This window comes from Bombina bombina, chromosome 1, assembly GCF_027579735.1.
Source record: "Bombina bombina isolate aBomBom1 chromosome 1, aBomBom1.pri, whole genome shotgun sequence".
Taxonomy (NCBI): Eukaryota; Metazoa; Chordata; class Amphibia; order Anura; family Bombinatoridae; genus Bombina; species Bombina bombina.
This window is the reverse complement of record NC_069499.1, coordinates 1,416,398,752-1,416,421,284: the sequence shown is the minus strand read 5'-3', so window position 1 is coordinate 1,416,421,284 and position 22,533 is coordinate 1,416,398,752. Positions and strand designations below refer to the sequence as shown.

At 40.0% G+C, this 22,533-nt stretch overlaps 1 protein-coding gene across 1 annotated transcript in view; it reads left to right on the top strand.

The window, feature by feature from the left end:
- The window catches only part of ARHGEF11 (Rho guanine nucleotide exchange factor 11), a 497,471-nt gene that overhangs the window by 128,805 nt on the left and 346,133 nt on the right, over positions 1 to 22,533 (top strand). The window contains exon 2 of the mRNA XM_053719923.1: positions 15,410 to 15,442. Within this exon, the coding sequence (XP_053575898.1) occupies positions 15,410 to 15,442 (33 nt within the window). The remainder of the gene's footprint in view (positions 1 to 15,409; positions 15,443 to 22,533) is intronic.

Below are 22,533 nucleotides of genomic sequence, written 5' to 3'. Positions count from 1 at the left end.
ACACCTGTCCAGGGGGATGCCATTCAGCAGACCAGACTGGACAATTGTAACAACAGACGCCAGCCTTCTAGGTTGGGGTGCCGTCTGGAATTCCCTGAAGGCTCAGGGACTATGGAGTCAGGAGGAGAGTCTCCTGCCAATAAACATTCTGGAATTGAGAGCAGTTCTCAATGCCCTCCTGGCTTGGCCCCAGTTGACAACTCGGGGGTTCATCAGGTTTCAGTCGGACAACATCACGACTGTAGCTTACATCAACCATCAGGGAGGGACAAGAAGCTCCCTAGCTATGATGGAAGTATCAAAGATAATTCGCTGGGCAGAGTCTCATTCTTGCCACCTGTCAGCAATCCACATCCCGGGAGTGGAGAACTGGGAGGCGAATTTCTTAAGTCGTCAGACTTTTCATCCGGGGGAGTGGGAACTTCATCCGGAGGTCTTTGCCCAAATACTTCGACGTTGGGGCAAACCAGAGATAGATCTCATGGCGTCTCGACAGAACGCCAAGCTTCCTCGTTACGGGTCCAGATCCAGGGATCCAGGAGCAGTCCTGATAGATGCTCTGACAGCACCTTGGGACTTCAGGATGGCTTACGTGTTTCCACCCTTCCCGTTGCTTCCTCGATTGATAGCCAGAATCAAACAAGAGAGAGCATCAGTGATTCTAATAGCACCTGCGTGGCCACGCAGGACTTGGTATGCAGACCTGGTGGACATGTCATCCTGTCCGCCTTGGTCTCTACCTCTGAAACAGGACCTTCTGATACAGGGTCCCTTCAAACATCAAAATCTAACTTCTCTGAAGCTGACTGCTTGGAAATTGAACGCTTAATTTTATCAAGACGTGGGTTTTCTGAGTCAGTTATTAGTACCTTAATACAGACTAGGAAACCTGTTACCAGAAAGATTTACCATAAGATATGGCGTAAATACCTACATTGGTGTGAATCCAAAGGTTACTCTTGGAGTAAGGTTAGGATTCCTAGGATATTGCCTTTTCTACAAGAAGGTTTAGAAAAGGGTTTATCTGCTAGTTCATTAAAGGGACAGATCTCAGCTCTGTCCATTCTGTTACACAAACGTCTGTCAGAAGTTCCTGACGTCCAGGCTTTTTGTCAGGCTTTGGCCAGGATTAAGCCTGTGTTTAAAACTGTTGCTCCACCATGGAGTTTAAACCTTGTTCTTAATGTTTTACAGGGCGTTCCGTTTGAACCCCTTCATTCCATTGATATAAAGTTGTTATCTTGGAAAGTTCTATTTTTAATGGCTATTTCCTCGGCTCGAAGAGTCTCTGAATTATCAGCCTTACATTGTGATTCTCCTTATTTGATTTTTCATTCGGATAAGGTAGTCCTGCGTACTAAACCTGGGTTCTTACCTAAGGTAGTTACTAACAGGAATATCAATCAAGAGATTGTTGTTCCTTCTTTATGCCCAAATCCTTCTTCAAAGAAGGAACGTCTACTGCACAACCTGGATGTAGTCCGGGCTCTAAAATTTTACTTGCAGGCAACTAAGGAATTCCGACAAACGTCTTCTCTGTTTGTCATTTACTCTGGGCAGAGGAGAGGTCAAAAAGCTTCCGCTACCTCTCTTTCTTTTTGGCTTCGTAGCATAATTCGTTTAGCTTATGAGACTGCTGGACAGCAGCCCCCTGAAAGAATTACAGCTCATTCTACTAGAGCTGTGGCTTCCACTTGGGCCTTCAAGAATGAGGCCTCTGTTGAACAGATTTGCAAGGCTGCAACTTGGTCTTCGCTTCATTCTTTTTCCAAATTTTACAAATTTGACACCTTTGCTTCATCGGAGGCTATTTTTGGGAGAAAGGTTCTTCAGGCAGTGGTTCCTTCTGTATAAAGAGTCTGCCTATCCCTCCCGTCATCCGTGTACTTTTGCTTTGGTATTGGTATCCCAGAAGTAATGATGACCCGTGGACTGATCACACTTAACAGAAGAAAACATAATTTATGCTTACCTGATAAATTCCTTTCTTCTGTAGTGTGATCAGTCCACGGCCCGCCCTGTTTTTAAGGCAGGTAAATATTTTTTAATTTATACTCCAGTGACCACTTCACCCTTGGCTTTTCCTTTCTCGTTGGTCCTTGGTCGAATGACTGGGAGTGACGTAGAGGGGAGGAGCTATATGCAGCTCTGCTGGGTGAATCCTCTTGCACTTCCTGTAGGGGAGCAGTTAATATCCCAGAAGTAATGATGACCCGTGGACTGATCACACTACAGAAGAAAGGAATTTATCAGGTAAGCATAAATTATGTTATTTATATATACAGTGTATATATATATATATATATATATATATATATATATATATATATAAAATGTATATGTGTGTGTGTGTATATATATATATATATATATATATATATATATATATGTTATGTATATGTATATATATATATATATATATATATATGTGTGTGTGTGTGTGTGTGTGTGTATGCGTGGATGGGCTGTGTGCTTACTTCCTGGTTGGTCACATGTGCGTCCGTGATCCAATCCCTACGATCCTGATCGTTTCACCCACAATGCCAATTGTTAGACGGGGCTTCCTCAGGGCGGATGGATCTTAGCCCTGCAGGGCTAAGATCCATCCGCCCTGAGGAAGCCCCGTCTAACATTTGGGTAGACGGGGCTTCCTCAGGGCGGATGGATCTTAGCCCTGCAGGGCTAAGATCCATCCACCCTGAGGAAGCCCCGTCTAACATTTGGCATTGTGGGTGAAACGATCAGGATCGTAGGCATTGGATCACGGACGCACATGTGACCAACCAGGAAGTAAGCACACAGCCCATGCACGCTGCAGTGTCTCAGCGTGTAGCACTTGACTGGCTCAGCAAACTGTCTCATGGGACACAATTACAAGGCAGTATCTCAGGAAGTAACCGGTAATTGAATTACTAACAGCGGACTTCAATTGTGGACACCTCCAGAATCAGATAAGTGCATGCTTATGGTTTAACACAGGAACTTAGCTGTTTTCACATGCAATATGGGGGGTTAGCCTGGACTGACTCCTACTGCTCATTTGGCTTATTTGCTGTTTTCAAACAATATCTTCAGCAATAATGCATACGATGCTTTACTAACATGCATGCAGCTTTGGCAGCACTTATCGCTTTTTGCATACCTTGGACTTATGCGAAGTTTGGCTGAAAACAATACCGCTATATGTGGAAAATCATCCTGGTGTGATTTGGTTGTTTTTTTCAGCAATACACTTCTGTGAGAATTCTATCTCTGTATATGCAGGCATTTCTATGTAAACTGCTATGTTTCTATGCAAACTGCTGTTCTGAGGCAATTCATTATGGAAGATTCATTACTATGTTTTATTGTCTATCTTATTGCAAATAACCATTGCAATAGTTATTCTTCATACTTGTATGCAATTTATTATCTATCTTATTGCTAATAACCTTTGCAATAGCTATTCTTCATACTTGTATGTAATTCTTTGTAATTGTTGTTATACTGCCGCTACTGTTGCTCCTGAAATCTTTACAAAGCACCAATCACTACTTAGATCCCTATATTTTACCTGTCCGGTAATTATCCCTTGAATTGTCTTGGGTACCTTGTACAGCTTGGTGTAGTGGTGTACTAGGTGTCTTTGGACTGTATTTTTGCCAATATTGTGTTCATGATGTGCACATCTTCAGGGTTTTAATTGGCCACATGTACCATTTTGTTTGTTTAACAATTTTTACTTTGTGTTGCTAACATATACCTGAATTGATACAGTCGGACAGTTAGGATTTCTTTCTTTCTGTACCATTAATAAATTATTTATTGTTCTCTGTGATTGTACTGGTCAGAGATTTATTTCTTTTGTCTAATTCAGCTATATATTTTTTTTGAAAAAGAGTGCTTGATTCCCTATCTGTTCCGGGCCATGGAAATTTTTGATGGTCCTTGTTCTCCTCTTGTAGTTTTGTTGGAAAAATAATAATAATTATATATATATATATATATATATATATATATATATATATATATATATATATATATATATATATATATATATATATATATATATATTTATATATATTTATTTTTATATATATATATATATATATATATTTTATTATTATTTTATATATATATATATATATATATATATATATATATATATATATATATATATATATATATATATATATATGTAGCTGTGTTAGTCCAGAGATTTAGATATCAAAATAACAAGAGTTTCGGAAGAGTGTCTTCCTTTTTCAAGTCTGAAGCAATACTTTATTTATTGCTTCAAACTTGAAAAAGGAAGACACTCTTCTGAAAGCTTGTCATCTTATAAATGTATAGTTAGTCCAATAAAAAAGTATCATTGCTCAATGCAAATAATAATTGCCTTAAATTGACTTTTATTTATATAATCAGAGATTTTATCTTTTTTATTGGCAGGCACACAGTCACGCAAAAAACAGTTTGATTGTCCTACACAGACAAGGGTTAAGTTCACAGAGGGGAGTTTTGTGCCTGGCTGCAATAAGGATATGGCAGCTTGTAATACGCATATTATCAATTATACCAGGCATATTTATTGATATCTCAGCTTTTACTAGGCATGATTAGATTTCTCTAGTATTCAACACTTTTGGTGTTAATGTGTTTTGCATTGTTAGAATGTATTTCTGTTTGCCATATTTATTTTAATTAACTTGTGTTTGGCATATTTCTGATTAATTTGTACTTGGCACATTTTAATGTTAATTGTATTTAGTGTCTTTGCATTGAGCATGTAAAAGAGAGCTTACCCTTAACATTTAATCTCCATCTAAAACGTGTAATACAAATAAGATAACATTTTAATTCACGTTATTTATCTGCTTTTGCTTTAAAATACCTCTGAAAACAGTTGTGTTTCTGAACAGCTCTTAATAAAGAAATGTGTAAATGATGGCAACAAAATTACATCATTTTAAAACAATTCCTTGTCTGAGTAATACAGTGATAAGTTGTTAATAAATGATAGATGTTTAATATCTGTGCTAAGTGGACATATTTTGTATATGACAATTAAAGTACTAAATAGCAAAGATATTTCTGTTCTTAAAATGTGCTGTTAAATAATATCAACTGTTTTCATATTCAGTTTTGTTCAGTTTTATGAATTTGTATATTTTACCAAACACCACAGAATTTTGTGGTGCTTTACAAATAAATAAATAATAATAATAATTGATCACTGGGCATACCACTGTGTTGTCTTTCCTAGTGACCATAATTAGTTAGTGTGTGTGGCATGTGTCAGGAAAGAAATGAAATAGCTGAAAGAAGCCCTACTACAACTTAAAGGGACAGTCAACACCTGATGCCACTTAACTCCATACTTTAGATCAGGAATAGAAGATGCAGCTGCACCGTATTGCATGTTGATGAGCTCTCATGGTATTGGAGTAATCACCCAAAATATATGTTTATTCCATGTAGAAATGGCTGCCAAACTCCCCCCACTGTTACGTATTTACTTTCTTTTTTTAATTGAATCCTCCGATCATAATCGAATCCTCGGTTGGATTGTTAACACGCATTAACTGAGAATCGCGCATGCGCAATCAATTAGGAATTACGCGATCTAGCCACTAAGGTAAAAGTAGCAGCATTATGATTTCGGCTTGCGTTTGCGAGCGGGCAGAGGAGAATGCGCATGATCAAAATAGCAAAGTCACCCTTTCGAACATGAACGAGCATGAAAAAGATTAGAGAAGGAGACGAAGGAGGAGGGGGAGGAGTTTGGCGGCCATATCTACTTGTAATAAACGTTTGTATTTTGGGTGATTACTCCAATACTGTTAGAGCTAATCAACATGCGATGCAGTGCAGCTGCGTCTTCCCTTCCTGATCTAAGGTATGGAGTTAAGTTACGTCGGGTGTTGACTGTCCCGTTAAAGGGACATTCTAGTGTATTAAAAAAAAAATCTAAATTGTTAGTGTTTGATTATTAAATTAATGCTGGTTTCTGTGACTGAACTTCCTCAAAGTGATTAAATACAAAAAATCAGATCAGATCCCTGGTCATGAAGCCCTCTGTCAGCTGCATACCTATATCATATCAGAGCCCTGGCCAGGAAGCCCCTCTGTCAGCTGCATACCTACATCACATCATAGCTCTGGTCATGAAGCCCCACAGCTACATACCTACATCACATCAGAGCCCTAGCCATGAAGCCCCTCTGTCAGCTGCATACCTATATCATATCAGAGCCGTGGCCATGAAGCCCCACAGTCAGCTGCATACCTACATCACATCAGAGGCCTGGCCATGAAGCCCCTCTGTCAGCTGCATACATATATCATATCAGAGCCCTGGTCATGAAGCCCCTCTGCCAGCTGCATACCTACATCACATCATAACTCTGGCCATGAAGCCCCACAGTCAGCTGCATACCTACATCACATCAGAGGTCTGGCCATGAAGCCCCTCGGTTAGCTTCATACCTACATCACATCAGAGCCCTAGCCATGAAGCCCCTCTGTCAGCTGCATACCTACATCACATCAGAACCAAGGTCATGAAGCCCCTCTGTCAGCTGCATAGCTACATCACATCAGAGGTCTGGCCATGAAGCCCCTCTGTAAGCTGCTATCTCTATCAGAGCCCTGGTCATGAAGCCTTCTGTCAGCTTCATACCTACATCACATCAGAGCCCTGGCCATGAAGCCCCTCTATCAGCTGCATATCTACATCACACCAGAGGACAGACCATGTAGCCCCTCTGTCAGCTGCATACCTACATCACATCAGAGCCCTGGCCATGAAGCCCCTCTGTCAGCTGCATACCTACATCACATCAGAGGTCTGGCCATAAAGCCCCTCTGTCAGCTGCATACCTACATCACATCAGAGCCCAGGTCATGAAGCCCCTCTGTCAGCTGCATACCTACATCACATCAGAGCTCTGGCCATAAAGCCCCTCTGTCAGCTGCATACCTACATCACATCAGAGCCCTGACCATGAAGCCCCTCTGTCAGCTGCATACCTACATCACATCAGAGGTCTGACCATAAAGCCCCTCTGTCAGCTGCATACCTACATCACATCAGAGCCCTGGCCATAAAGCCCCTCTGTCAGCTGCTTACCTACATCACATCAGAGCCCAGGTCATGAAGCCCCTCTGTCAGCTGCATACCTACATCACATCAGAGGTCTGACCATAAAGCCCCTCTGTCAGCTGCATACCTACATCACATCAGAGCCCTGGCCATAAAGCCCCTCTGTCAGCTGCATACCTACATCACATCAGAGCCCTGGCCATAAAGCCCCTCTGTCAGCTGCATACCTACATCACATCAGAGCCCTGGCCATAAAGCCCCTCTGTCAGCTGCATACCTACATCACATCAGATCCCTGGCCATAAAGCCCCTCTGTCAGCTGCATACCTACATCACATCAGATCCCTGGCCATAAAGCCCCTCTGTCAGCTGCATACCTACATCACATCAGATCCCTGGCCATAAAGCCCCTCTGTCAGCTGCATACCTACATCACATCAGAGCCCAGGTCATGAAGCCCCTATCTGCATAGCATATTTTTTTCCACCGTATTTTAATTAATATTTCTCCAACATAGGTGTGTCCGGTCCACGGCGTCATCCTTACTTGTGGGATATTCTCTTCCCCAACAGGAAATGGCAAAGAGCCCAGCAAAGCTGGTCACATGATCCCTCCTAGGCTCCGCCTACCCCAGTCATTCTCTTTGCCGTTGTACAGGCAACATCTCCACGGAGATGGCTTAGAGTTTTTTAGTGTTTAACTGTAGTTTTTATTATTCAATCAAGAGTTTGTTATTTTGAAATAGTGCTGGTATGTACTATTTACTCAGAAACAGAAAAGAGATGAAGATTTCTGTTTGTATGAGGAAAATGATTTTAGCAACCGTCACTAAAATCCATGGCTGTTCCACACAGGACTGTTGAGAGCAATTAACTTCAGTTGGGGGAACAGTGAGCAGTCTCTTGCTGCTTGAGGTATGACACATTCTAACAAGACGATGTAATGCTGGAAGCTGTCATTTTCCCTATGGGATCCGGTAAGCCATGTTTATTACGATCGTAAATAAGGGCTTAAAAAAAGGGCTTATTAAGACTGTAGACTTTTTTTGGGCTAAATCGATTGATTATTAACACATATTTAGCCTTGAGGAATCATTTTATCTGGGTATTTTGATATAATAATATCGGCAGGCACTGTTTTAGACACCTTATTCTTTAGGGGCTTTCCCAAAGCATAGGCAGAGCCTCATTTTCGCGCCGGTGTTGCGCACTTGTTTTTGAGAGGCATGGCATGCAGTCGCATGTGAGAGGAGCTCTGATACTTAGAAAAGACTTTCTGAAGGCGTCATTTGGTATCGTATTCCCCTTGGGGCTTGGTTGGGTCTCAGCAAAGCAGATACCAGGGACTGTAAAGGGGTTAAAGTTCAAAACGGCTCCGGTTCCGTTATTTTAAGGGTTAAAGCTTCCAAATTTGGTGTGCAATACTTTTAAGGCTTTAAGACACTGTGGTGAAAATTTGGTGAATTTTGAACAATTCCTTCATGTTTTTTCGCATTTGCAGTAATAAAGTGTGTTCAGTTTAAAATTTAAAGTGACAGTAACGGTTTTATTTTAAAACGTTTTTTGTACTTTGTTATCAAGTTTATGCCTGTTTAACATGTCTGAACTACCAGATAGACTGTGTTCTGAATGTGGGGAAGCCAGAATTCCTATTCATTTAAATAAATGTGATTTATGTGACAATGACAATGATGCCCAAGATGATTCCTCAAGTGAGGGGAGTAAGCATGGTACTGCATCATTCCCTCCTTCGTCTACACGAGTCTTGCCCACTCAGGAGGCCCCTAGTACATCTAGCGCGCCAATACTCCTTACTATGCAACAATTAACGGCTGTAATGGATAATTCTGTCAAAAACATTTTAGCCAAAATGAACACTTATCAGCGTAAGCGCGACTGCTCTGTTTTAGATACTGAAGAGCATGACGACGCTGATAATAATATTTCTGAAGGGCCCCTAACCCAGTCTGATGGGGCCAGGGAGGTTTTGTCTGAGGGAGAAATTACTGATTCAGGGAACATTTCTCAACAAGCTGAACCTGATGTGATTGCATTTAAATTTAAGTTGGAACATCTCTGCATTCTGCTTAAGGAGGTATTATCCACTCTGGATGATTGTGACAAGTTGGTCATCCCAGAGAAACTATGTAAAATGGACAAGTTCCTAGAGGTGCCGGGGCTCCCAGAAGCTTTTCCTATACCCAAGCGGGTGGCGGACATTGTTAATAAAGAATGGGAAAGGCCCGGTATTCCTTTCGTCCCTCCCCCCATATTTAAAAAATTGTTTCCTATGGTCGACCCCAGAAAGGACTTATGGCAGACAGTCCCCAAGGTCGAGGGAGCGGTTTCCACTTTAAACAAACGCACCACTATACCCATAGAGGATAGTTGTGCTTTCAAAGATCCTATGGATAAAAAATTAGAAGGTTTGCTTAAAAAGATGTTTGTTCAGCAGGGTTACCTTCTACAACCAATTTCATGCATTGTCCCTGTCGCTACAGCCGCATGTTTCTGGTTCGATGAGCTGATAAAGGCGGTCGATAGTGATTCTCCTCCTTATGAGGAGATTATGGACAGAATCAATGCTCTCAAATTGGCTAATTCTTTCACCCTAGACGCCACTTTGCAATTGGCTAGGTTAGCGGCTAAGAATTCTGGGTTTGCTATTGTGGCGCGCAGAGCGCTTTGGTTGAAATCTTGGTCGGCTGATGCGTCTTCCAAGAACAAGCTACTTAACATTCCTTTCAAGGGGAAAACGCTGTTTGGCCCTGACTTGAAAGAGATTATCTCTGATATCACTGGGGGTAAGGGCCACGCCCTTCCTCAGGATCGGCCTTTCAAGGCAAAAAATAAACCTAATTTTCGTCCCTTTCGTAGAAACGGACCAGCCCAAAGTGCTACGTCCTCTAAGCAAGAGGGTAATACTTCTCAAGCCAAGCCAGCTTGGAGACCAATGCAAGGCTGGAACAAGGGAAAGCAGGCCAAGAAACCTGCCACGGCTACCAAGACAGCATGAAATGTTGGCCCCCGATCCGGGACCGGATCTGGTGGGGGGCAGACTCTCTCTCTTCGCTCAGGCTTGGGCAAGAGATGTTCTGGATCCTTGGGCGCTAGAAATAGTCTCCCAAGGTTATCTTCTGGAATTCAAGGGACTTCCCCCAAGGGGGAGGTTCCACAGGTCTCAGTTGTCTTCAGACCACATAAAAAGACAGGCATTCTTACATTGTGTAGAAGACCTGTTAAAAATGGGAGTGATTCATCCTGTTCCATTAAGAGAACAAGGGATGGGGTTCTACTCCAATCTGTTTATAGTTCCCAAAAAAGAGGGAACGTTCAGACCAATCTTAGATCTCAAGATCTTAAACAAGTTTCTCAAGGTTCCATCGTTCAAGATGGAAACCATTCGAACTATTCTTCCTTCCATCCAGGAAGGTCAATTCATGACCACGGTGGATTTAAAGGATGCGTATCTACATATTCCTATCCACAAGGAACATCATCGGTTCCTGAGGTTCGCATTCCTGGACAAACATTACCAGTTCGTGGCGCTTCCTTTCGGATTAGCCACTGCTCCAAGGATTTTCACAAAGGTACTAGGGTCCCTTCTAGCTGTGCTAAGACCAAGGGGCATTGCTGTAGTACCTTACTTGGACGACATTCTGATTCAAGCGTCGTCCCTTCCTCAAGCAAAGGCTCACACGGACATTGTCCTGGCCTTTCTCAGATCTCACGGATGGAAAGTGAACGTGGAAAAGAGTTCTCTATCTCCGTCAACAAGGGTTCCCTTCTTGGGAACAATAATAGACTCCTTAGAAATGAGGATTTTTCTGACAGAGGCCAGAAAAACAAAACTTCTAGACTCTTGTCGGATACTTCATTCCGTTCCTCTTCCTTCCATAGCTCAGTGCATGGAAGTGATCGGGTTGATGGTAGCGGCAATGGACATAGTTCCTTTTGCACGCATTCATCTAAGACCATTACAACTGTGCATGCTCAGTCAGTGGAATGGGGACTATACAGACTTGTCTCCGAAGATACAAGTAAATCACAGGACCAGAGACTCACTCCGTTGGTGGCTGTCCCTGGACAACCTGTCACGAGGGATGACATTCCGCAGACCAGAGTGGGTCATTGTCACGACCGACGCCAGTCTGATGGGCTGGGGCGCGGTCTGGGGATCCCTGAAAGCTCAGGGTCTTTGGTCTCGGGAAGAATCTCTTCTACCGATAAATATTCTGGAACTGAGAGCGATATTCAATGCTCTCAAGGCTTGGCCTCAGCTAGCGAGGGCCAAGTTCATACGGTTTCAATCAGACAACATGACAACTGTTGCGTACATCAACCATCAGTGGGGAACAAGGAGTTCCCTGGCGATGGAAGAAGTGACCAAAATCATTCTATGGGCGGAGTCTCACTCCTGCCACCTGTCTGCTATCCACATCCCAGGAGTGGAAAATTGGGAAGCGGATTTTCTGAGTCGTCAGACATTGCATCCGGGGGAGTGGGAACTCCATCCGGAAATCTTTGCCCAAGTCACTCAGCTGTGGGGCATTCCAGACATGGATCTGATGGCCTCTCGTCAGAACTTCAAAGTTCCTTGCTACGGGTCCAGATCCAGGGATCCCAAGGCGGCTCTAGTGGATGCACTAGTAGCACCTTGGACCTTCAAACTAGCTTATGTGTTCCCGCCGTTTCCTCTCATCCCCAGGCTGGTAGCCAGGATCAATCAGGAGAGGGCGTCGGTGATCTTGATAGCTCCTGCGTGGCCACGCAGGACTTGGTATGCAGATCTGGTGAATATGTCATCGGCTCCACCTTGGAAGCTACCTTTGAGACGAGACCTTCTTGTTCAGGGTCCGTTCGAACATCCGAATCTGGTTTCACTCCAGCTGACTGCTTGGAGATTGAACGCTTGATCTTATCGAAGCGAGGGTTCTCAGATTCTGTTATCGATACTCTTGTTCAGGCCAGAAAGCCTGTAACTAGAAAGATTTACCACAAAATTTGGAAAAAATATATCTGTTGGTGTGAATCTAAAGGATTCCCTTGGGACAAGGTTAAGATTCCTAGGATTCTATCCTTCCTTCAAGAAGGATTGGAAAAAGGATTATCTGCAAGTTCCCTGAAGGGACAGATTTCTGCCTTGTCTGTGTTACTTCACAAAAAGCTGGCCGCTGTGCCAGATGTTCAAGCCTTTGTTCAGGCTCTGGTTAGAATTAAGCCTGTTTACAAACCTTTGACTCCTCCTTGGAGTCTCAATTTAGTTCTTTCAGTTCTTCAGGGGGTTCCGTTTGAACCCTTGCATTCCGTTGATATTAAATTATTATCTTGGAAAGTTTTGTTTTTAGTTGCAATTTCTTCTGCTAGAAGAGTTTCAGAATTATCTGCTCTGCAGTGTTCTCCTCCTTATCTGGTGTTCCATGCAGATAAGGTGGTTTTACGTACTAAACCTGGTTTTCTTCCAAAAGTTGTTTCTAACAAAAACATTAACCAGGAGATTATCGTACCTTCTCTGTGTCCGAAACCAGTTTCAAAGAAGGAACGTTTGTTGCACAATTTGGATGTTGTTCGCGCTCTAAAATTCTATTTAGATGCTACAAAGGATTTTAGACAAACATCTTCCTTGTTTGTTGTTTATTCCGGTAAAAGGAGAGGTCAAAAAGCAACCTCTACCTCTCTCTCTTTTTGGATTAAAAGCATCATCAGATTGGCTTACGAGACTGCCGGACGGCAGCCTCCCGAAAGAATCACAGCTCATTCCACTAGGGCTGTGGCTTCCACATGGGCCTTCAAGAACGAGGCTTCTGTTGATCAGATATGTAGGGCAGCGACTTGGTCTTCACTGCACACTTTTACCAAATTTTACAAGTTTGATACTTTTGCTTCTTCTGAGGCTATTTTTGGGAGAAAGGTTTTGCAAGCCGTGGTGCCTTCCATTTAGGTGACCTGATTTGCTCCCTCCCTTCATCCGTGTCCTAAAGCTTTGGTATTGGTTCCCACAAGTAAGGATGACGCCGTGGACCGGACACACCTATGTTGGAGAAAACAGAATTTATGTTTACCTGATAAATTACTTTCTCCAACGGTGTGTCCGGTCCACGGCCCGCCCTGGTTTTTTTAATCAGGTCTGATAATTTATTTTCTTTAACTACAGTCACCACGGTACCATATGGTTTCTCCTATGCAAATATTCCTCCTTAACGTCGGTCGAATGACTGGGGTAGGCGGAGCCTAGGAGGGATCATGTGACCAGCTTTGCTGGGCTCTTTGCCATTTCCTGTTGGGGAAGAGAATATCCCACAAGTAAGGATGACGCCGTGGACCGGACACACCGTTGGAGAAAGTAATTTATCAGGTAAACATAAATTCTGTTTTTTAAATTCTCCTCTAGTATCATTCATTCCTCTCTAGTTTATTTTTACTTCCCTAAGTTAAACAGAATACCTCTGCACTTCTGGACTTCTTCAAATCTTATCTGTTTAACGAGACCGTCTAGCACATCGGTTTTAGTCCGCTAAAATGGCTTTGTTTCTTGCCTGCTTATAATGCTTGTTATATCCCATTTATATGTATGTGTATGCCATATGCTTCATTAATAACGTTCTTCATGAATATACATAACATTTTGAAAGCCCATCTGGTTCTAGGAATACAAACCTACATGAAAATGCACACAGAGCTTTGCTTACTAGTTTGAAGAGATGCAGAAATATAATGATGGTATTTACAATTATAGAAGAATACCATAGGATTGACCAGTCAGCCGATTCACCACTGATTCTCTCTCATATGTCTGAGCCTTGCATATAGAGTGATATTGTATGAGGATACAAGTGAATGTCCACTCTGTATATACTGTGATTTTGTGAATATGATGCTTGCTTTTTTGGGAACATATAAGAGTGGAATACTTTTCTACTCTTCTCTGTATGGTATTAACCTCTTTATTATTAAAGGGAAATTAGTAAATGATATATTTATCTCAGTGTATAACAGAAAAATGCTAAATTAAGGACACTAACAGGTGCTTTTACTAAAACTGTAGCACAAATGATCTTCCCATAGAGTCCCCTCCCCAGAACTCCGGCTGCATTTTTTTCTTTTTCTTTTTTTTTTTTGTCTTGGGTGGCCTTTGAAGCATATTTGAAATGCATTAATTTAAAGTGACGTTAAAGTCATTTTTTTTTAGTCATAGTATAAAAAAAGCTATTAAGCACTAAATAGCAAAAGATTTGCATCAAAAGAAATGTTTTAAAAGCATTGAAACTGCCATTCTTTCTGCAAAATGTTGAAGTTCATGGACTAGCCCTTTTAAAAGCTTTGAGTATTATTTATCTTATATTTTGTCGTAGCCAATTAAGGACAGTTATAAATAAGCTCCTGTACTGATTAAGTTGTTGCTGTGCAGAATTGCAGGGTGAAGTTTCTGGGTTTTTATGACTAACTCTGGGAAGGGGGAAAACAATTTTCAGAGTTAAAGGGATAGGAAAGTCAAATATAAACTTGCATGATTCAGATAGAGCATGTAATTTTAAGACCCTTTTAAGTTCACTTCTATTTACAAATGTCCTTAGTTCTCTTGAAAAACCTCTTGTTGAAAAAGAAAATACACATATCCTACAGTAGTGGGAGCTAGATGTTGATTGGTGCCTGCACATAATGTTCTCTTGTGATTGGCTAGCTAGCTAGCTGCTAGTGCAAGGCTGCTCCTTCAGTAAAGGATAGCATTAGAATAAAGCAAATTTGATAATACAAGTAAATTGGAAAGTTGTTTAAAATGGTATGCTCTATCCAAATCGTGAAATAAAATTTTGGGGTTTCCTGTCCCTTTAAATTGTATGAAAAGTAGGCAACTTAAATATACACACATTATGCATTTTTAGTCAATTCCAGAAAATAGAAGCAAAGACAATGGGTCCTCATGGTCTTCGTTCTCACCCTATTTGCCAGTCGCTGTCTCATTGGCCTTTCTTTTTCTGCCAATTCATTGCCCCGAAATCTCATTTCCTTTTCTGTGTCTCACCATTCTGCTTAGACGTACAGTTTTGTACATGTGAAGTGTGATTCCAGTGCACGCCTCTGTTTATGTATACAATATCATGCTCTGAGGACTTTGCTCTTTATCTTTTTTTTGTATGCTTTGCGGGTTTGCAGTGCTTCAGTAAAAATATGTGTTCAGCACAGTCTGTCTCTCTCACACAACTTTATTTGTCACAAGTGTCTCTCTTTATTTCCCTCTCGCTTTCTAATGTGCCCTCTTGGAATCTGTCGTTTCTTCTCATCACGTGTCTGCTGTCTTCTCTCTGTGTGTCTCGCCTGATAACAGAACAGCTTCTAAACGCCATCCTCATTTGCCAAGGTATGTACAAGGGGACATAGTACAATTACAAGCACCGACCTTACCCAGAGGGCTTACCGTCTATTGACTTTATCTCATATCTCAGGAAAGGTTTAGCAAATACATATTTTGTACTTGTGGTCACTGTTTGCAAATTTTGCTAATTTGATGGTCTTGAGGGAGTTTGTTTTTTAACCCCTTTGCTTGGGGATAAAAAAAATAGCTACTATGGGTCATTTTTCTAATACATCATGGGGCATCTGGTTCCAAGTCTACTAAAAATGCAGATGACTGGGAGAGTTAAATGGACAGTGAACATTTTTTTTATTTTTTTTAATAACATTATTATGCAGTAAATGCACAATTAAATCTTTCTAAACACAATACTTGTCAAAGTTGTGACCTCCAAAATGGCATCTGCTTTACTGTACAGAGCCCACGGTAAAACACAAATCACTAGGTTCCTGTGTAATCATAACCCACTTCCATGTAGCGCTGGATAAAGCTGACAACGGCTTTAAAATAATAATGTTATTAAAAAATGTTTACTGGCTCTTTAAGAAACCTGTCATAAATATTAAATATCCAGTAGAATTACTTGATGACCACTTGTTTACTAAATGTCTATTTCTTGTTCATTTTCTATTTTGCTGTCCCACCAGCCCTCTTGCAGCCTGGTAAGATGTAATCCATTTTGCATGTGTCTTATTCTTTGTGTATAGACTTGTAGGTCTTTGTAAATGTAGTAACCTTTGTATCTTGGGACCTACAAGCAGTTATTTGCATTCATAGAACTATTTGGCTTTTACCCTTACTCAGCCATAGAATTTGACAGTAGAGAAGTGCCAAAAAGGCCCATAAAGTCTACCCATATTACATGTTAGTTTTCTTAGCCTGCTGCACTTATGTATTTCTTTTACAGTCTTTGTGTTTATCACCGTAATTGGAAGTTTACTCCATGAATCCACCACCCTTTCTGTTAAAAAAAAAAAAAACAAACAAAAAAAAACTGCTCCCTTACATTTCTCCAGAATTTGCAACCCTCTATGGTCCCTTGGTTTGGTATTTTTCTGGAAAAAGTTTTCACCTTCCACTTTATAAAGTCCCTTCATATATTCTCTTCAATAAAGAATGCTATAAGAACAAAGTAAATTTGATAATCGAAAACATTTTGGATCTTTTGTTTTTTTATTTTAACTGCATGTTCTGATTCACAGAAAAAAAAAACCTTTTGGGTTTCACATCCCTTTAAATATGGTCTCTCAGATGTAAAGCTGTAAAATAGTACTGTTATGTATTCCATGTTTAATTACACTGATACTATCCATGTCTGTATTTACCGTTATGCTGCGTCTTATACTTCAAATTGCAGCAAAAATTCCTATAGTGACCTAAGAACATGGCCGCTCTTTTATATATATTTATTATTATTTATTTATGAAATACCTCAGTCTTTATTCTAAATAAAGCTAAATGTATGCTGCCAAATTAGCAAGACTTTTATTTTTAATGTCTGTCCGTGTCAAACCATGTTTGTTTGCACGTGAAGGGTTTTGCTTTTAAACTTTAATTGAACTTTATGTAGAAGTCAGAAAACCCGTGCTGTTTGACATTTGCAGTTTTACATCTGAGATCATATTTAAAGGATTATGGAACCCAAATTTTTTTCTTTCGAGATTTAGATAGAGCATGCAATTAAAGGGACACTCGAGTAAAAATAAACGTTTGATTCAGATTGTGCAGCTTTAAGGCAGTTTCTGGGGAGCAAGATGCTACTGAGCATGTGCACGAGCTCACTGGGTATACATATACTACTAGTCTGTGATTGGCTGATGTCTGTCACATGATACAGGGGCCAGAAAATGGGAGAAAAAATTATTTGTCAGAAAAAAAAATCTACTGCTTATTTGAAATTCAGAGTAGGTGTTAAATAATTGCCTTGTTAATTATGCAATTCTACTGCATTGAGGGGTCCTTTAAAAAAAAAGAAAAAAAAGAAAAACACATTTACTTATTGAAGAGAATAACTAGGAGATGCCGTGCACGTGTCTGGATCACTATGTGGCAGTGTTTTTTTTGCAAAAAATGCTTTTATAGCAGCAGTGTTTGCACAGTGAATAACATTGGTAAAAGCAGTCTTGCAAAATTGCTGCCATTTATTGCTCCACACATGTACGTGCTCCTGAGCCTACCTACCTGCCTTTCATCAAAGGATACTAAGAGAATAAAGATAGAAAAAACTGGGTTTCATGTCCCTTTTAACACTGATTTTTTTTTTGGAACACAGGCTGCTGTCACACAGTGATATATTTCACCCGCTTTGGGAATGAAAGTGTTACTGTGCTAAGCATGTTTCAAGGTTATCACTTTGTCCCCTGTTTTCAGTTTATTACAGCTCCTGCGCTGCCCGTGCTTTTTCTGTTATGGAATGCAAAGAATGTAAAACGCTTGTCTGCATTGCCGGAATGAATATCTACTTCCCCATTCTACTTGTGCTCTAAATTGTTGTTTTTTATTTTCTGTTCACGTACAAATATACTGTGTGATTGTGTACACATTAGCTACTGTAAATTAGCATGAAGACTTACATTATAATAGCCAGATGGAATACCAATAGCATTTTCACACCTCTCTCTTCTTCAGAACTAGACCTGTATTATTATTAAAGGGACATTAAACACACATTTTTTCTTTCATGATTCAGATAGAGCATACCATTTTAAACAACTTTCTAACTTCTATTATCTAATTTGCTTAATTCTCTTGATATTCTTTCCTGAAAAGCATATTTAGATAGGCTCAGTAGCTGCTGATTGGTGGCTGCACATAGATGCCTTGTGTGATTGGCTGACCCATATGCATTGCTATTTCTGCAACAAAGAATAAATATCTAAATAAAGAAGCAAATTAGATAATAGAAGTAAATTGGAATGTTGTTTAAAAATTGTATTCTCTGTCTGAATCATGAAATAAATTTTTTGGGTTTAATGTCCATTTAAAGGGACAGTAAAGTCAAAATTAAACTTTCATGATTCAGATAGAGTGTGCAGTTTTAAACAACTCTACAATTTACTTCTGTTATCAGATTTGCTTTGTTCTATCGATATCTTTTATTGAAGAGTAAAACTAGGTAGGCTCATAAGAGCTCAGGAGTGTGCATGTGTCTTTAGTACTCTGGCAGCTGTGTTTTGCAACATTGTATAACAAAGCTACAAATAATGTTGCAACACACTGCTGCCATAAAGTACTAAAGACACGTGCACACTCCTGAGCTCTTATGAGCCTACCTAGTTTTACTCTTCAATAAAAGATACCAAGAGTACAAAGCACATTTTGATTACAGAAGTAAATTGGAAGGTTGTTTAACATTGTCTGCTCTATCTGAATCATAAAAGTTTAATTTTCACTTTGCTGTCCCTTTAATCATTTTCAATGTTTCTTTCTTAGAAATGAAGAGATCTTTTTAAATATTTATAATATTGCTCTCTCCCAGTCCACACTAATATTACTCATCGGTATTAAACTTTCTTTCATGTAATTAGCAAGAGTCCATGAGCTAGTGACGTATGGGATATACATTCCTACCAGGAGGGGCAAAGTTTCCCAAACCTTAAAATGCCTATAAATACACCCCTCACCACACCCACAATTCAGTTTTACAAACTTTGCCTCCGATGGAGGTGGTGAAGTAAGTTTGTGCTAGATTCTACGTTGATATGCGCTCCGCAGCAAGTTGGAGCCCGGTTTTCCTCTCAGCGTGCAGTGAATGTCAGAGGGATGTGAGGAGAGTATTGCCTATTTGAATGCAGTGATCTCCTTCTACGGGGTCTATTTCATAGGTTCTCTGTTATCGGTCGTAGAGATTCATCTCTTACCTCCCTTTTCAGATCGACGATATACTCTTATATATACCATTACCTCTGCTGATTCTCGTTTCAGTACTGGTTTGGCTTTCTACAAACATGTAGATGAGTGTCCTGGGGTAAGTAAATCTTATTTTCTGTGACACTCTAAGCTATGGTTGGGCACTTTGTTTATAAAGTTCTAAATATATGTATTCAAACATTTATTTGCCTTGACTCAGAATGTTCAACTTTCCTTATTTTTCAGACAGTCAGTTTCATATTTGGGATAATGCATTTGAATTAATCATTTTTTTCTTACCTTCAAAAATTTGACTCTTTTTTCCCTGTGGGCTGTTAGGCTCGCGGGGGCTGAAAATGCTTCATTTTTTTGCGTCATTCTTGGCGCGGACTTTTTTGGCGCAAAAATTCTTTTCCGTTTCCGGCGTCATACGTGTCGCCGGAAGTTGCGTCATTTTTTTGACGTTATTTTGCGCCAAAAATGTTGGCGTTCCGGATGTGGCGTCATTTTTGGCGCCAAAAGCATTTTAGGCGCCAAATAATGTGGGCGTCTGATTTGGCGCTAAAAAATATGGGCGTCGCTTTTGTCTCCACATTATTTTAGTCTCATTTTTCATTGCTTCTGGTTGCTAGAAGCTTGTTCTTTGGCATTTTTTCCCATTCCTGAAACTGTCATTTAAGGAATTTGATCAATTTTGCTTTATATGTTGTTTTTTTGTCTTACATATTGCAAGATGTCTCACGTTGCATCTGAGTCAGAAGATACTACAGGAAAATCGCTGTCTAGTGCTGGAGCTACCAAGCTAAGTGTATCTGCTATAATTTTTGGTATCTGTTTCTCCAGCTGTCGTTTGTATTGCATGTCATGACAAACTTATTAATGCAGATAAAATTTCCTTTAGTACTGTTACATTACCTGTTGCTGTTCCGTCAACATCTAATTTTCAGAGTGTTCCTGATAAACATATGAGATTTTATTTTTTAAATCCATTAAGAAGGCTATGTCTGTTATTTCTCCTTCTAGTTTACATAAGTCTTTTAAAACTTCTCTTTTTTCAGATGAATTTTTAAATGAACATTATCATTCTGATACTGATAAATCTTTGTATTTGTTCAAGATGGAATTTATTCGTTCTTTATTTAAAGAAGTATTAATTGCATTAGAAATAGAGGATTCTGGTCCTCTTGATACTAAATCTAAACGTTTAAATAAGGTTTTTAAATCTCCTGTAGTTATTCCAGAAGTGTTTAATCTCCCTGATGCTATTTCTGAAGTAATTTCCAGGGAATGGAATAATTTGGGTAATTCTTTTACTCCTTCTAAACGTTTAAGCAATTATATCCTGTGCCATCTGACAGATTAGAGTTTTTTTGGGACAAAATCCCTAAGGTTATGGGGCTGTCTCTACTCCTGCTAAATGTACTACTGTTCCTACGGCAGAAAATTGAATCCTTTCTAAGAAAAGCTTACTTATGTTCAGGTAATCTTCTTAGACCTGCTATATTTTTAGCGGATGTTGCTGCAGCTTCAACTTTTTGGTTAGAAGCTTTAGCGCAACAAGTAACAGATCATAATTTTATAGCATTATTATTATTCTATATCATGCTAATAATTTTATTGGTGATACCATCTTTTGATATCATTAGAGTTGATGTCAGGTATATGTCTCTAGCTATTTTAGCTAGAAAAGCTTTATGGATTAAACTTGGAATGCTGATATGTCTTCTAAGTCAACTTTGCTTTCCCTTTCTTTCCAGGGTATTAAATTATTATCTCAATTGTTTCTGGAAGGAAGGGAACTTTTTTACCAAAGGATAAAAAATCTAAGGTAAATTTAGGTCTAATAGTCTTTTTCGTTCCTTTCCTCACAACAAGGAACAAAAGCCTGATCCTTCATCCTCAGGAGCGGTATCAGTTTGGAAACTATTTCCAGTTTGGAATATATCCAAGCCTTATAGAAATCTATAGCCAGCTCCTAAGTACCCATGAAGGTGCGGCCCTTATTCCAGCTCAGCTGGTATGGGGCAGATTACGTTTTCTTCAAAGAAATTTGGATCAATTCCGTTCTCAATCTCTGGTTTCAGAACATTGTTTCAGAAAGGTACAGAATTGGCTTCAAGTTAAGGCCTCCTGCTAAGAGATTTTTTTCTTTCCCGTGTCCCAGTTAACACAGCAAAGGCTCAGCATTTCTGAAATGTGTTTCAGATCTAGAGTTGGCTGGAGTAATTATGCCAGTTCCAGTTCTGGAACAGGGGCTGGGGTTTTATTTTATCTCTTCATTGTTCCAAAGAAGGTCAATTCCTTCAGACCAGTTCCGGATCTATCAATATTGAATCGTTATGTAAGGATACCAACATTCAAGATGGTTTCTGTAGGACTATCCTGCCTTTTGTTTAGCAAGGGCATTATATGTCTACAATAGATTTACAGGATGTGTATCTGCATATTCCGATTCATCCAGATCACTTTTAGTGTCTGAGATTCTCTTTTTAGACAAGCATTACCAGTTTTTTGGCTCTACCGTTTGGCCTAGCCTCAGTTCCAAGAATTTTTTTCAAAGGTTCTCGGTGCCCTTCTTTCTGTAATCAGAGAACAGGGTTTTGGTATTTCCTTATTTGGACGATATCTTGGTATTTGCTCAGTCTTCTCATTTTCGAAGAATCTCATACGAATCGACTTGTGTTGTTTCTTCAAGTTCATGGTTGGAGGTTCAATTTACCAATCAGTTCATTGATTCCTCAGACAAGGGTAACCTTTTTAGGTTTCTAGATAGATTCAGTGTCTATGACTCTGTCCTTGTCAGACAAGAGAAGTTTAACATTGATATCAGCTTGTCAAAACCTTCAGTCACAATCATTCCCTTTGGTAGCCTTATGCATGGAAATTTTAGGTCTTAGGACTGCCGCATCAGATGCGATCTCCTTTGCTCGTTTTCACATGCGACCTCTTCAGCTCTGTATGCTGAACCAATGGTGCAGGGATTACTCAAAGATATCTCAATTAATATCTTTAAACCGATTATACGACACTCTCTGACATGGTGGACAGATCACCATCGTTTAGTTCAGGGGGCTTCTTGTTCTTCCAACCTGGACTATAATCTCAACAGATGCAAGTCTTACAGGTTGGGGAGCTGTGTGGGGGTATCTGACGGCACAAGGGGTTTGGGAATCTCAGGAGGTGAGATTTCCGATCAATATTTTGGAACTCCGTGCAATTTTCAGAGCTTTCCAGTCTTGGCCTCTTCT